This window comes from Hyperolius riggenbachi, chromosome 10 (genome assembly GCF_040937935.1).
Source record: "Hyperolius riggenbachi isolate aHypRig1 chromosome 10, aHypRig1.pri, whole genome shotgun sequence".
In the NCBI taxonomy this organism is placed as follows: Eukaryota; Metazoa; Chordata; class Amphibia; order Anura; family Hyperoliidae; genus Hyperolius; species Hyperolius riggenbachi.
In genome coordinates this window covers 60130109-60143168 of record NC_090655.1, presented here as the reverse complement: position 1 = coordinate 60143168, position 13060 = coordinate 60130109, and the positions used below count along the sequence as shown (strand labels likewise).

At 46.2% G+C, this 13060-nt stretch overlaps 1 protein-coding gene across 1 annotated transcript in view; it reads left to right on the top strand.

The window, feature by feature from the left end:
• PDCD4 (programmed cell death 4) overlaps window positions 1-13060 on the top strand; it is an 81975-nt gene that overhangs the window by 48083 nt on the left and 20832 nt on the right. The window contains exon 6 of the mRNA XM_068257925.1: window positions 9592-9813. Coding sequence (XP_068114026.1) covers window positions 9592-9813 — 222 coding nt within the window. The remainder of the gene's footprint in view (window positions 1-9591; window positions 9814-13060) is intronic.

Genomic DNA, 13060 nt, shown 5'->3' with positions numbered 1-13060 from the left:
TCTGCAATTGGACTGGGCCATTCTAACACCTAGATATGTTTTGTTTTAAAAGATTCCATTGTTGCCCTGGCTTTATGTTTAGGGTCATTGTCCTGCTGGAAGGTGAACCTCCGCCCCAGTCTTGTGTCTTTTGCAGTCTCCAAGAGGTTTTCTTTCAAGTTTGCCCTGTATTTGGCTCCATCCATCTTCCCATCAACTCTGACCAGCTTCCCTGTCCCTGCTAAAGAGATGCACCCCCCGAGCATGATGCTGCCACCACCATATTTGACAGTGGGGATTGTGTGTTCAGAGTGATGTGCAGTGTTAGTTTTCTGCCACACATAGCAGTTTGCATTTTGGCCAAAAAGTTCCATTTTGGTCTCATCTGACCAGAGCATCTAGTGTGCATGGGTGAGGCACCAACAAGCGACAACATGCAGACTTTTGGGGGTCCAACTGCTAGGAGATTGTGTAGGGGGACCAGGGAAGCCTTTTTAGGATCCAAAGGTTTCCCCCTCCCGAGGTATGTACCCCCAGGGGCATGTTGTTTTAGCTTTAGGTTCCCTTTAAACTACTATGATACCTCATGAGTGGCAATAAAGGGATACCCCTTGCAATTCTACTCCATTGCAGCTTTTGTGCTCTGTCCAACCAAGCTTACTCCTGTATGTTCTTTGCTCAGAGCTGTGAGAGGTTTAACTAGAATCTTCAATTCACAGAACAAATGAGAGCAAATAGTACATTGTTGGTCATTGACTGATGTTTGCTTTCTTCAGCTAATGGTGGAAAATATCATCTGATCAGTTGCTCTAGGCTGCCAAGTCTTCACTGTTTGCTTTTTTTTCTTCAACATAAAATTGTTAGTTGTTCTGTTTGAGGCAACTAAACCAACATAGATGTGAAAGGTGGCGAGGTGTGAACTGAAATCCTGGCAAAGGAGGGAGTATAGTGTGCAGCAGTAACAGAAGAATGTAAGGCCCATTTCTGGGTACTCATTCCCACCTGATGATGTGCAGCACTCTATGGCAGAGCTGGTTTTTGTTAAAACCTTTTGATTAGCTGATGTCAAATTCCAGCTGATTTCACACTCTTAACCTGCATTTGCGGTGCGATAGGCTAATCGCAAAGCATCGCAATGCCAAAAAAGCCCTTAGATAACTGTGGCAATGCGCGGTAATCTCCATTTTAGGCTGACAGGAACAGGAAGTGAGGCTCTCTAGCGCTCACTTCCTGAGGCCGAAATTTGAATAGTGCGGAAGTGTATTGGAAGAGAAAAACTGTGTCACCATAGACTTGCATGACTTCCGGCTTGCCGCACAAGTTGCCCGATAATGCAATGTTGTTCTTGCGTTGGATCGGGCACTTCCGGCGCAACGCATCGCACCACACTAGGTATGAAATGCCCCATACACTTTCATTGAAGTAGCGTTGGCCTGCTGCCAAATTGGCTAACGCAACGCGCCAGTGTGAAAGGGGCCTTAGAAAAAGGAAAAAAACAAAATGTGTGTTAAAGAATAGCAATAATGTTATAATATATTACAGAAGTGGCTCCTATGAACAGATATGAGGGGTCTCCTGGCTGTGTGTTTACAAGTGTTTCCATTCTAAAGCCGCCTATACACTGTGCATAAGCTTTAATATCTCTACATCCTTGTATGATGGCTGTACTTTTACATGACTTGTAGATCAGGTCTGCACTATCCATCCCAATTGGTGTTCTGTGCTGACCTTCTAGTGTATGCCCCCTTCCCTCCCTCCCCTTTCCCTGCTTTACAAACAGGAGCAGGAAGTAACTGCAGAGAAGAGTAGTGAGTGATTAGACCGAACTGCAGATCACAGATATCTGTATAATTCAGAGTGAAGGGCTGGATTTGGACATTTTAACACCCAAGGCCCACTGTTACCAACCCAGCTTCCTCCTGTCCCCCCCCCTCCCCCAAACGCCCCGTCCTGTGCACCACCCGTCCTGTGTGCTCCCCATGTCCCGTTTCTTCCTTTGGTCCTGTGCTCTCGTTTGTGCTCCCTCATCCTTTGTGCTTCCCCCATTCTGTGTTGTGCTTGAGGGGTGAGGCATAGTGGGAAAGCCAGAAGAGCATTGTAGTGCAGAGACAGCTATGCTGGAGCACATTGTTCTGTGTGTGTGTGTGTGTGTGTGTGTGTGTGTGTACTCCTAATCTCCCAAGTAGTGCAAAATCAGTCATGCATTGTAACTGGGGATTCCTGACCTGCACATGGCTGACGTAAAATTGCACTGCATCATTACATATACTGGCAAAGTGAATCCGTCCAGTAAACTGTTTAATTATTAGAATTGGCTAAAGAGTAGTGCAGTTGTCACAGAGTTCCCTGTCAATGATCTGCAGCATGAGAGGGGTGGGGTTACTCTGCTGGTAAATAAGAAGCTCAGTGATATAACCTTGGAGGGTGTTTCCCAGTACCTCTGCTTCAGTTTAGTTGTACTACCTGTGTGACAAGGAAGGCAGTGACCTCACAGGCAGCCGGCGATAACCTGTTATTAATGCAAGTAGCACAAGTGATATTCGACTATTACCACAATGGGGATGGGAGGGTTGAGCAGAGGGTATTGCTAGTCAGGGAAAGATGTAAAGTATAAATAGAGCTCCCTCAATGAGATGGGAACAACCGCTACTGACAAGCAGACACAGCAGGCCTGGTTTGTAACATAACCTGAAATACATTTCATACATACTGTAGATCTGGAGCCTTGAGGCTTCTCAAAGGATGACAATCCCCAATTCCCCCTAGTCTCATGTTTTTTTTTCCTCCTGGTTATTTTTATAGTCCTGGCCAGTTATATGCTTTTGTTCGTTATATATCTGGTTTCTTCCTGGAATCCGCCTGCTGCTCTGTCCTGTTTCTGTAGCAGAGAGGAGAGGATCCGCTCACCATCTGCTCAGATTGTTTTCAAATTTTCCCGAATCATTCTAGTTGCTGTGTACAGCGGGCCATACATTAGTCGAATTGTTTTTATTAATATCAGGTTGATTTGATCATTGGAATTTGCTAGATATTGATAACTCAAACAAATTCCAAACCGATTTTTGGTTAAAATTGAATTAAAATTCCATCTATCACCCCAGATGGAAAATTTTCATTAGATTGGTTGTCCGTCTCTAGTGGGTTTCAATGTTGGCCCTTCTCTAGGGTTTTCAAAGTCGGCAGATCAACAAAGCAGTGGAGCTTCTAATCAAGTGCTCATAGCGCGATTCCAGTGTCTACTCTCCACTGGCTACTTCTCTCTTCACTTCCATGTCCCTGGGCGCCTGTGTCATGCAACTGAAACACGAGAGGCCTCTAGTGGTCACGTATGCCATGGTGTTCCTAGTGTCTGTCCTCTTGTCACACATCTGCCCGGAGACGAGAGAGATGGGCGGGGGGTTGGTTTGGGTAGGCGGGTAGACCTGGCAGTCACACAGATTTTCAAAGATTTCATGCTGAAATCGTGTAGGTATATCCCTCTCTGATCAGATAATGATGGGAGAAGGGTCTATCTGTTGGCCGTGTCTAACAGTTAATGGCCAGCTTAAGAGCTCTTTTACACCGCAAATCATAATTGCAAATGCAGTGTTATTACATTGCTATTTACAATTTTATTTGTCTGCAATTGCATTTTCATTGGATTCTAGGAACAAGAGCGCAAACATTCAAAATATGGACGGTGACTACAGTTACGCAAAGTCAGATCGCACAAGTTCAAGCATGTACCCTGGTTTATTAATGTAGCTCTTGTGTCTTGCAATTTCTAAGCGATTAGAAATTATTGCAAAACACAGAAAACTGCGTAGTGTAAAACAGCCCTAACTGTGAAACGAAGAACGCGAGAAACCAAATTTAGTAACCTGCTGCACGTGGTTTATGCCCCTCCATTTCTGCTACTAAAGATGGCAGACCAGTAACTTTAGGACTCTGTTCAAACTTAAAAGCTATCCATACTGGGTGCTATTACATTCCTGAATCCGTGTTCTCATTTTATCTCTCCTCCTACCCATTTTTTTTTTCCCCCTTTTCTCCTGCCTCTTCTCATCCTAGTTACTCTCTTGCTCTGTCTCAAATAAAAAAATTGCTTTATTGGCATGACCAAGATGCATAGAGGCCAGGGGTGCTTCTGGCCGTTTTGTCACTCCAGGCGAGAAAACGTGAGCCCCCCCCCACTAGAAAATAATCATAATGCAGCAACGTTTCACCAGAAAATAATCATAATGCGGCAATTTTTAACCAGAAAATAATCATAATGTGGCAGTGTTTCACCAGAAATTACACAAAGGGGGGCAGACACAAAGTGGGTCAGGTTGAGGCACAAAGTGGGTCAGGTTGAGGCACAAAGTGGGACAAAAGAAGGCACAGGAGGAAATAAGGAGGCACAATGGGGGACAGAAAAAAAATATTAAGGGAGGCACAGGGAGACAGTAGGAGGCACAAAAGGGTGACAGAAAAAGGCAGAGGGGGGTGTAAGGAAGCACAGGGAGACAGAGGGGGACAGACAGAGCCACAGAAGATAGAAGGCACAAAGGGGCACAGGGGGACAGAGGAAGGCGCAGGGGGCAGAGGTAGCACATGGGAACTGAAGAGGCACATGGAGACAGAATAAGGCACATTAGGACAGAAGGAGGCAGAGTGGGACTGAAGGAGGAACAGGGGCAGAGGTAGCACAGGGGGACAAAGAAAGGCACAAGGGACCTAATATGGCACAGGGAGACAGAAGAAGGCACAAAGGGGCACAGAAGGAGGCAGAGGTGGCACAGGGGGACTGAAGGAGGCACAAAGGGAGACAGGAGGCATAAAGGGAGAAAGGACAAACTGGGTCACATATGGCACAAGGGACTGAAGGAGGCACAAGGGAACAGAAGGAGACACAAAAGGGACAGCAGGAGGCACAAAGGGGGGTAAAAGGATGTACAAGGCACAGAAGGACACAGTGGCAGCTGCCTGCAACTTGTGCTAAGCAGATGCAGCAGAAGCAAGTAATAGAACACCCGTGGGGTGGGGCTTTGGCCAGGGGGGCGTGGCTTAATCCAACAACATTGCGCCCCCAGGATCAATGGTACTCCAGGCAATGGCCTGTACTGCCTATGCCTAGTGTCCCCTGATACAGGCATTGGCAAAGCAAGTAGGAATCAGGACATGAAAGGGAGGTGCGAGTTTTGGAGGTGAGATAGAGGTATAATGGTTAAAGTCTGACATTTTTACGTTTTGGAGTTAATTTATGCCCCCTCTGTCAGTGGCACTTCTTGCCTGTTCACCCCCTGTTATTTTTCCACTCCATCTAACTGCTGGCCTACCTGGGATTTCCCTGTCTGGGGCTTGTATGCACTAAGGCTCCAAGAGGGGAAAGGAAGATATAAATCTTGTGTGTCTGTCTCTTTTCCCTCTCCCCCTTGCTTTCTTTCTCTCTTACTCTTTGCCCCTCTCCATCTCACTGCTAGCCTGCCTGGGATTTCCTTGCATGGGACTTTTATATTTTTTTTCCTCTCTCTTTCCTGCTGCTTTCACTTCTACTGCTTTCACTTGTCTCTGTTTCTCCCTCTGCTGTTTTTTAGTCCTCTCTCCGCTCCTCTGCCTTTTCTGCAGCTTATCCTCTGGGATAGGCATTGTAAACATTGACTGTATTTAATGGACTGCTGCTGGGCTTTGTTCAATTTCTTGTAAGCTGTTAATTTGATGCTTGTCATAATGACATTTTATATCCTGTAGGGAAGGCAGAGCAGTACAAAAAGAGTTCCCCTGTGCCTTGTGCACTGAGGTATATTACAGGCAGAGAAGGAAGGAAAGGTCTCTTATCTGCCAGTGAACAATTCCCGGTGGGGTGTAGTCGTGCATTCCTGAGCACACGACTTTCCCTGCACACATTTGGGGCTGGCACTCCTGCCAGCTGTTCCCTGCACACATTTGGGCCTGGCACTCCTGCCAGCTGTTGCCTCTCTCACTGTGCCTGGCCTGACCCAGCTCCCAATGCAGGAAGCAAACAGCTGCTGCAGGGAAGAATTCTATATGTTGCACCCGGTCAGCTGATATGATTACAGAGCAAATATTTAAGCTGCCTACGTGGGCTCCCTGTCGCTGCAGATAACCACCCACACTTGTGTAATGAACCTGATGAATTGACTTCATTAAATGCTCAACTTTTGTCCTGCCATCTATTAATGTATTTATATTTGTATCCCCTTTTCGTTATCTTTATTGCTGGCGTGAAACATGGCTCTTATTTATGAAAGCTGTGCACTCGCTATTATCACGGTTTCCATTACCATGATTAACAAATGTTCGTCATTACAGTGGTGCCTTGGAAAAATAGGGGGGGACTGTATACAGGTAGTCCCCGGTTCATGAACAATATAGGGACTGTATGTTTGTTCTTAACCTGAATCTGTTTTTAAAGAGGAACTCCAGTGAAAATCATATAAAAAAGTGCTTTGTTTCTACTATAATTATGTATAAATGATATAGTCAGTGTTTGCCCATTGTAAAAGCTTTACTCTCCCTGATTTACATTCTGACATTTATCACATGGTGACAATTTTACTGCTGGCAGGTGAGGTCAGTGGAAGTAGCTGCTGCTTGCTTTTTTTGGCAAACAGCTATTTCCCACAATGCAATGAGGCTCACAGACCAGAAACTGCTAGGACCATGGTCTTCACAGTTTCCTGTGGGAGGGGTTTCACCACAACCACAGCCATACAGAGCCCCAGGATGATCCGTTTGTGAAAAGGAATAGATTTCTCATGTAAAAGGGGGTATCAGCTACTGATTGGGATGAAGTTCAATTCTTGGTAATGGTTTCTCTTTGTCAAAACACTGTGCTTCCTCTATGCCCCCAGTGCCTGCAGTATCCCCTTTTGTCACCTTTGTCCCCCTCTTTCTTTGAGAAAAATAGATTTTAAAATGTTGCTAATCTACAAGGTCTTTTTGAAAAATATGTTTTGACTTGTTCCCACAGACTCAAATTTTACATTTTTGGTCCGTTTGCGGTCGTTTGTAAGTCGGGGATGAAATTTAAACCCAGACCACTGGGTTTGTTGTGGCTTATTGTACTTAACTTTAGGATTATGGAGACCTAGTATGTTACCTAAAGTTTTTTTTTTTTTCTTTATGGTAAAAATGCAGAGCGAGAAGTCTGTGCTTACTGTAGTTTAGTTCTATAACAGCTGATGATTTTCTACAACTGTGGTGATGTAAACAGATTGTTCAATGTTATTCTTCTTGATTTGAAACATTGTGATTGGCAAAAGCTATTAAAAAAAAAACAAGAAAAAAAACCAACACTTGTTTATTCAGATTACAAACATTTGTGTTTTCCTCAAAACAAGTATTTGCGATAATTCAGGTTGGAGTGAGCTCCGAGATGTCTACTACAATGCATCACTGCTGAAATATGCAAATTAACCATTGTCGTCCTTAGAAGCTAAACACACCTCCAGATTCTCTGGAATGCAATGATGTGTCAGCTTGTTATTTGTACAGAGCCATAATCAACATGCATACAGACTGTTTCGAATTGGTGATCCTAATCAGTGCATGGATCTGGAGGTGTGTTTAGCTTCTAAGAACAATGGTTGATTTGCATATTTTAGCAGTGATGCTTTGTGGGAGACCTCTTGGAGCTCACTCCGACCTGAATTATCACAAATAGTTTCTGTTTATAAGAAAGCAAACTTTTGTTTTCCGTTGCATTTTAGTAAGAGGGCTTTTTGGTCCATTGTAGCCCCTTACACACTCCATTGAGTTCTGGTTCACCATGAGCTTGCTGGTTAGTCTGTAATCTGAATAAAAATTCTTATAAAACTACAAAAAAAAAAAGCTTTAAAGAGACTCCGTAACAAAAATTGCATCCTGTTTTTTATCATCCTACAAGTTCCAAAAGCTTTTCTAATGTGTTCTAGCTTACTGCAGCACTTTCTGCTATCACAGTCTCTGTAATAAATCAATGTATCTTTCCCCTGTCAGACTTGTCGGCCTGTGTTTGGAAGGCTGCCAAGTTCTTCAGTGTTGTGCTTCTGCTATGAACTCCCCCTTCCTGGCCCCTCTCTGCACACTGCCTGTGTATTATTTAGGATTAGAGCAGCTTCTCTCTTCTCTCTCTTATCTTTTACAAGCTGGATAAATTGTCCTCTGAGCTGGCTGGGCTTTCACATACTGAAGAATTACAGACAAGGGCAAAGCTGTTTGCAGGAAGAAAAGAGCAGCCTGAAACTTCAGTGCATGAGAACTGCAGGGGGAAAGAAACACACAATGATTTCTTGAGATTCAAAAGGAAGGGTGTATACAGCCTGCTTGTGTATGGATGTATTTTCTATGTGTGGACATACTGTACATCAACCTACTTCCTGTTTTGGTGGCCATTTTGTTTGTTTATAAACAAACTTTTTAAAACTGTTTTTAACCACTTTTAATGCGGCGAGGAGCGGCGAAATTGTGACAGAGGGTAATAGGAGATGTCCCCTAACGCACTGGTATGTTTACTTTTGTGCGATTTTAACAATACAGATTCTCTTTAAACCCCAGATCACCTGCTTTAAAGTGGATCCGAGATAAGCTTTTACTCATTGCATAATTGTGTTCCTTTCATACAGTTCATAGGGCATTCCTCAAGCCAAATACAATTTTTGTTTTTGCTTTAATACTCTTAACCACTTCCGGATACCGGGTGGTTTGGCTGATCTGTGCTGCGGGGGCTCTTCAGCCCGCAGCACAGATCAGAAATCAGGCAGGGCGATCAGACCTCCCCCCTTTTTTCCTCACTAGGGGGATGTCCTGCTGGGGGGGGTCTGATCGCCGCCGCGCTGCTGTGCCTAGCGGGGGCTCCTCAAGGCCCCCCTCCGCAGCACTAGTCCTCCCTCTGCCTCCTTCCCTCCCTCCCTCTCCCGTCCCCTGTGTGCGGCGCATAACGGAAAGCCGTCCTGCGCCGGATAGGATAGGCTTTAGCCTATCAGATGCCGGCGATCCCCGGCCAATCAGAGGTCGGGGATCGCCGATCTCCTCTACGGCGCTGCTGCTGCGCAGCGCCGTATATATGTAAACACCGGGGAAGATCTTCCCCGCGTGTTTACATTTACCCTGCGAGCTGCGATCGGCGGCTCGCAGGGTGTTCACGGAGACACCCTCCGTGAACTGACATGGAACGGCCGCTCGTTTCCATGGAAACCACTTCAGGATTCAGGGGCGTAGTTAAGCGTACGCATAATCCTGAAGTGGTTAATTCCCTATAAACTAAACAAACCTTGCCCACAGCTTCTCCAGTGCCTTGGCACTCTGAGTAGCAAGGGCTTATGGAAGCTCAGTCTGGGCAGGAGGAGGTGTTACTAGCCAGAGATTTCAGAAGCAGAGGGGAGGAGGAGAGGGAAGTGAAGTTTTCACAGGCTGAGAGCTGGAGATACAGATGAGCTTGACTGTGTGTAATGAAGACCAGCACAACATGGCTGCTCTCATTGTATTACAGGAAGAAATAATCATACACGGTTTAAGGTGTGTGTGTGTGTGACTTATTATAGTTTTTCATCTTTGATCCACTTTAAGAACTTACATTTTTCATTATTTCACAGGATTTTGTTTTTCTTTTTAGCACACTGACATTTGGTTGGTTTTTTTTTTTTTTAGGAGATGCTGAAGGATTTAAACCTGGGAGAGATGAAGAGCGGTCTACCGGTGCTGGCAGTCTCCCTGGCGCTGGAAGGAAAGGCTAGCCACCGGGAGATGACATCCAAGCTGCTGCATGATCTGTGCGGGACGGTGCTCAGCGCAGAGGACCTGGAGGATTCTTTCAATACGCTGCTTCAAGAGCTGCCGGAGCTCGTCCTGGACACGCCCCGGGCACCACAGGTCTGTTGCTATGATGTCTGTCAGCTTCAGAGCACAGAAGAAATTCCACTTCAGGGTTTTTAAAATGTCAGCGAGGTGTGGCTCAATCAAAATACGTGCGGCTCCGCCAGATAATGAGAGGACAAAAGAGTACTCATACCTGCTATGTATCCAAAGCATTTTGTCATCCTTTCAGCAGTTCTCACCGTGACTCACAGTGGCCTAGGTAAGGCTTGCTACCGAATAGTGGTCAGTATCCAGTCCTGGTCTGCTGGATCTCCAGTATTCTCCAGCTCAAAAAAGCTGTATGATTTTGACCTCTTGAGCACCACAGGCTTATACCACCCCCTAGTGACAGGCATTTTTTTTTTTTTTAACAATTCAGCACTCTGCAGCTTTAGCAGTTTATTACTCGGCCATTCAACTTAGCAGCTAAATTAATTCTACTTCCTTTTCTGCCCACCAACAGATCTTTCTATTGGTGGGATCTGGTCGCAGCTGGCAGGCTGATTCGGCAGGGAATGATCGAGCATGTGCGCGTTCCCTGCTAATCTCAGCCCCCAGGACTTGATAACAGTCGGCGTTAGGCGGTCCTGGGGGAGCCACACTGTGACCACCCGTCGGTGTTAGGCGGTCGCAGAGCAGTTAGTCGCTGAGCAGGCGGTCGCAGAGCAGTTAAAGTAAACCTACATCAAAGGATTGGCACCAGGAGGGTTTGATTAAGGTTAGGTACTAGGAGTTAAAGGGATCCTTAACTGAGAGGGGTATGGATGTTTCCTTTTAAACCATACCAGTTGCTTGGCAGTCCTGCTAATCTCATTGACCAAAGTAGTGACTGAATCAGACACCTGAAACAAGCATGCAGCTAATCCATTCTGACTTCAGTCAAAGCACCTGATCTGCATGCTTGTTGAGGGGCTGTGGTTAAAAGTATTAGACACAGGATCAGCAGGAGAGTCAGGCAACTGGTATTATATTAAGATGAAAAATCCCCATACTTCTCAGTTTAGGTTCCCTTTTAAGTAGTAGAATATTTGTAATTTTACCAGTATTCTACTACCAGCAGTTTCCAGGGCTATTTTTATCATGCACCATTTTTATAGGTATGCGTCTTACTGCCCACCCTGTTATGCTTATTTGGACAAAGGAGTCTGTCACGGACGGTTGCGGGGCCGCAGACGCGTCCTGGAACCGCCCATGAAGAAAAAGCGATCGCACTCGATTCCCTGCATCGATTGCGCTTCAAATCGATACAATCTGGGTTGAGTGTGTAGGGGCAGCTGAAGTCCTTTTCTTAGCAGAGAGAGAGCACCATCCTACAGGCTGGATGGCTCTTTTGATATGCTAATGAGCCTGGGCCCAGAGAGTCCCTGGCTTCAAGCTGTGCTGATGGCCCATCCATCAGGTATAAGGTGACAAGCACCATGACAGAACCAATCTAGAGTGAGGAAACTCAGACACTCCGACTCCTTTTCCCAGCAGGGAGCCGACATGTGGCTTGCTGCTGCCAACTTCAAAGAGCCTTTGCCTGGGAATGACCTGGTATAAATCCCAGGGGTCTCTCATATTCCATAAACTGCTATATGTATCATATTTTCTGTGTTGCCAGGCTGGCAGACCCTCCAAACTAACAGAGCAGGCTTGACCCTATCTGGCGCTGGTTCTGAAGGAATTTCAGACCATCCTGAGGGAAAGACTGCCAGTTAGGCAGTTCGGAAGTGCCCTGCTGATACCACAAGGGTCCCACCCCTCATGTTTGGTATCAGGCTGCTGGGTACATCGAGGCAGACCTGAAAATATTAATAAATCTGCCCTGACCTGTACGGTTCTGTGAGATAGAGCCCATATATGGTTAAGGCATGATTTCTGGCCCCCAGGACAAGGGGAGGACTCATCTCATGTTCTAAGGGGGGGGTGTGGGCCCGCCCTCACTCCCTCCTACTGAATCAGGGGCATAAGAATGGCAGAGGAGCCAAACTCAGTGTCCTCCACACTGAAACATCTTGAACTCATCAGGTGCCAGCTTGAGGATATGCTGGCATCCACCTGGTCTGAACTCTGAACTCAGATTGAAACCCAGAACTCTGATTTTCCCACAAAAAGGACATCTTTCCAGGAACTAAGTATTTTTCTCCCTTCTTTTATTTTTTTATACTGGCTATTACTGTTTTAATAATTGTGATTTTAATAATTGTCTGTATATATTATATTGCGTGAATAAACGACTTTCTCCAAGTCATTCACTGTCCGCTACCCTGCTTATCAGCACACACAGAACTGATCCCGGGTCTCTGAAGATACGCTACTGTTTGTTGTTGGCTAGACAGAATACCGTGTGTTTAACCGTTTTATTCGCAGGACTAGTCAGTCAGTTAGTGGGCTCCACGGTCCCATGGTAACCGCGGTGGTGGCAGTTTACTCTGAACCAGTGGGTGAAGTTGTAATCACCCGTGTCTCACAGGCTCCCTTCCGAGTTGTCTGCGGCTAATTCTTAACGGTTCCTGCGCATTGACTGCGACCAGAGTTCGCACGATCTGTGCGCTGGCACCGTTTAGAAGGCTAAGTGCGGTCAGCCACTAGGGCTCCTGTGACAGAGTCCATAGAGGGGTCTGGCAGATTACCAGACAGGGTCAGTCCAATGGCCAATGCAGAAGAGAAAGGCGCTCCATCCCGAATTTGTGAGTGCTTCCAAGTTCCAACCTTGCAGAACCCAATCACTTAATATGTGGGAGCAAACCCACAGTCCAGCAGCTGCATCCTTACCCCCTGCCACTGTGACCGAGAAGATAATGGACAATGCAGCGTCACCTGTGTTAGGCTGCTGCCTAAGCTGTACTGTGCACCCTAGCCAATTCCAAGGGTAGAGAGGGGCAGAGGATGTCTCCAGGTTCAATCTGGGTGAGAAGGATTGAATAGAGGACACACCCTTGCTGTTGGGAATCTTAAGGTATAGCGCTGAACCATGCACTGGTGGTAGGCATCGGCTCTCCCAGGGTGTGGCTTTAGGTCACCAGAGCACCCTGGAAGGGGATGATGGCAGCCACCCCTAGTGGGCAATGGATTACTCTGCTGCACATAGGTTGAAACTCCTGGGATTGCCCCACCAGTGATGGCGAGAACTTGGGGTACCACTAAAAGGGTGCAGGGGAGTAGCAGGTTGATATCAGAAGGCAGTCAGTCTAGCTGAGGTCAAGGGCAGGGAGTTGTCAATCGTAGGTCAAGACAAGCCAAGTTCGTGGTAGGCAGAGTTCAGTTAATACCAAGATTC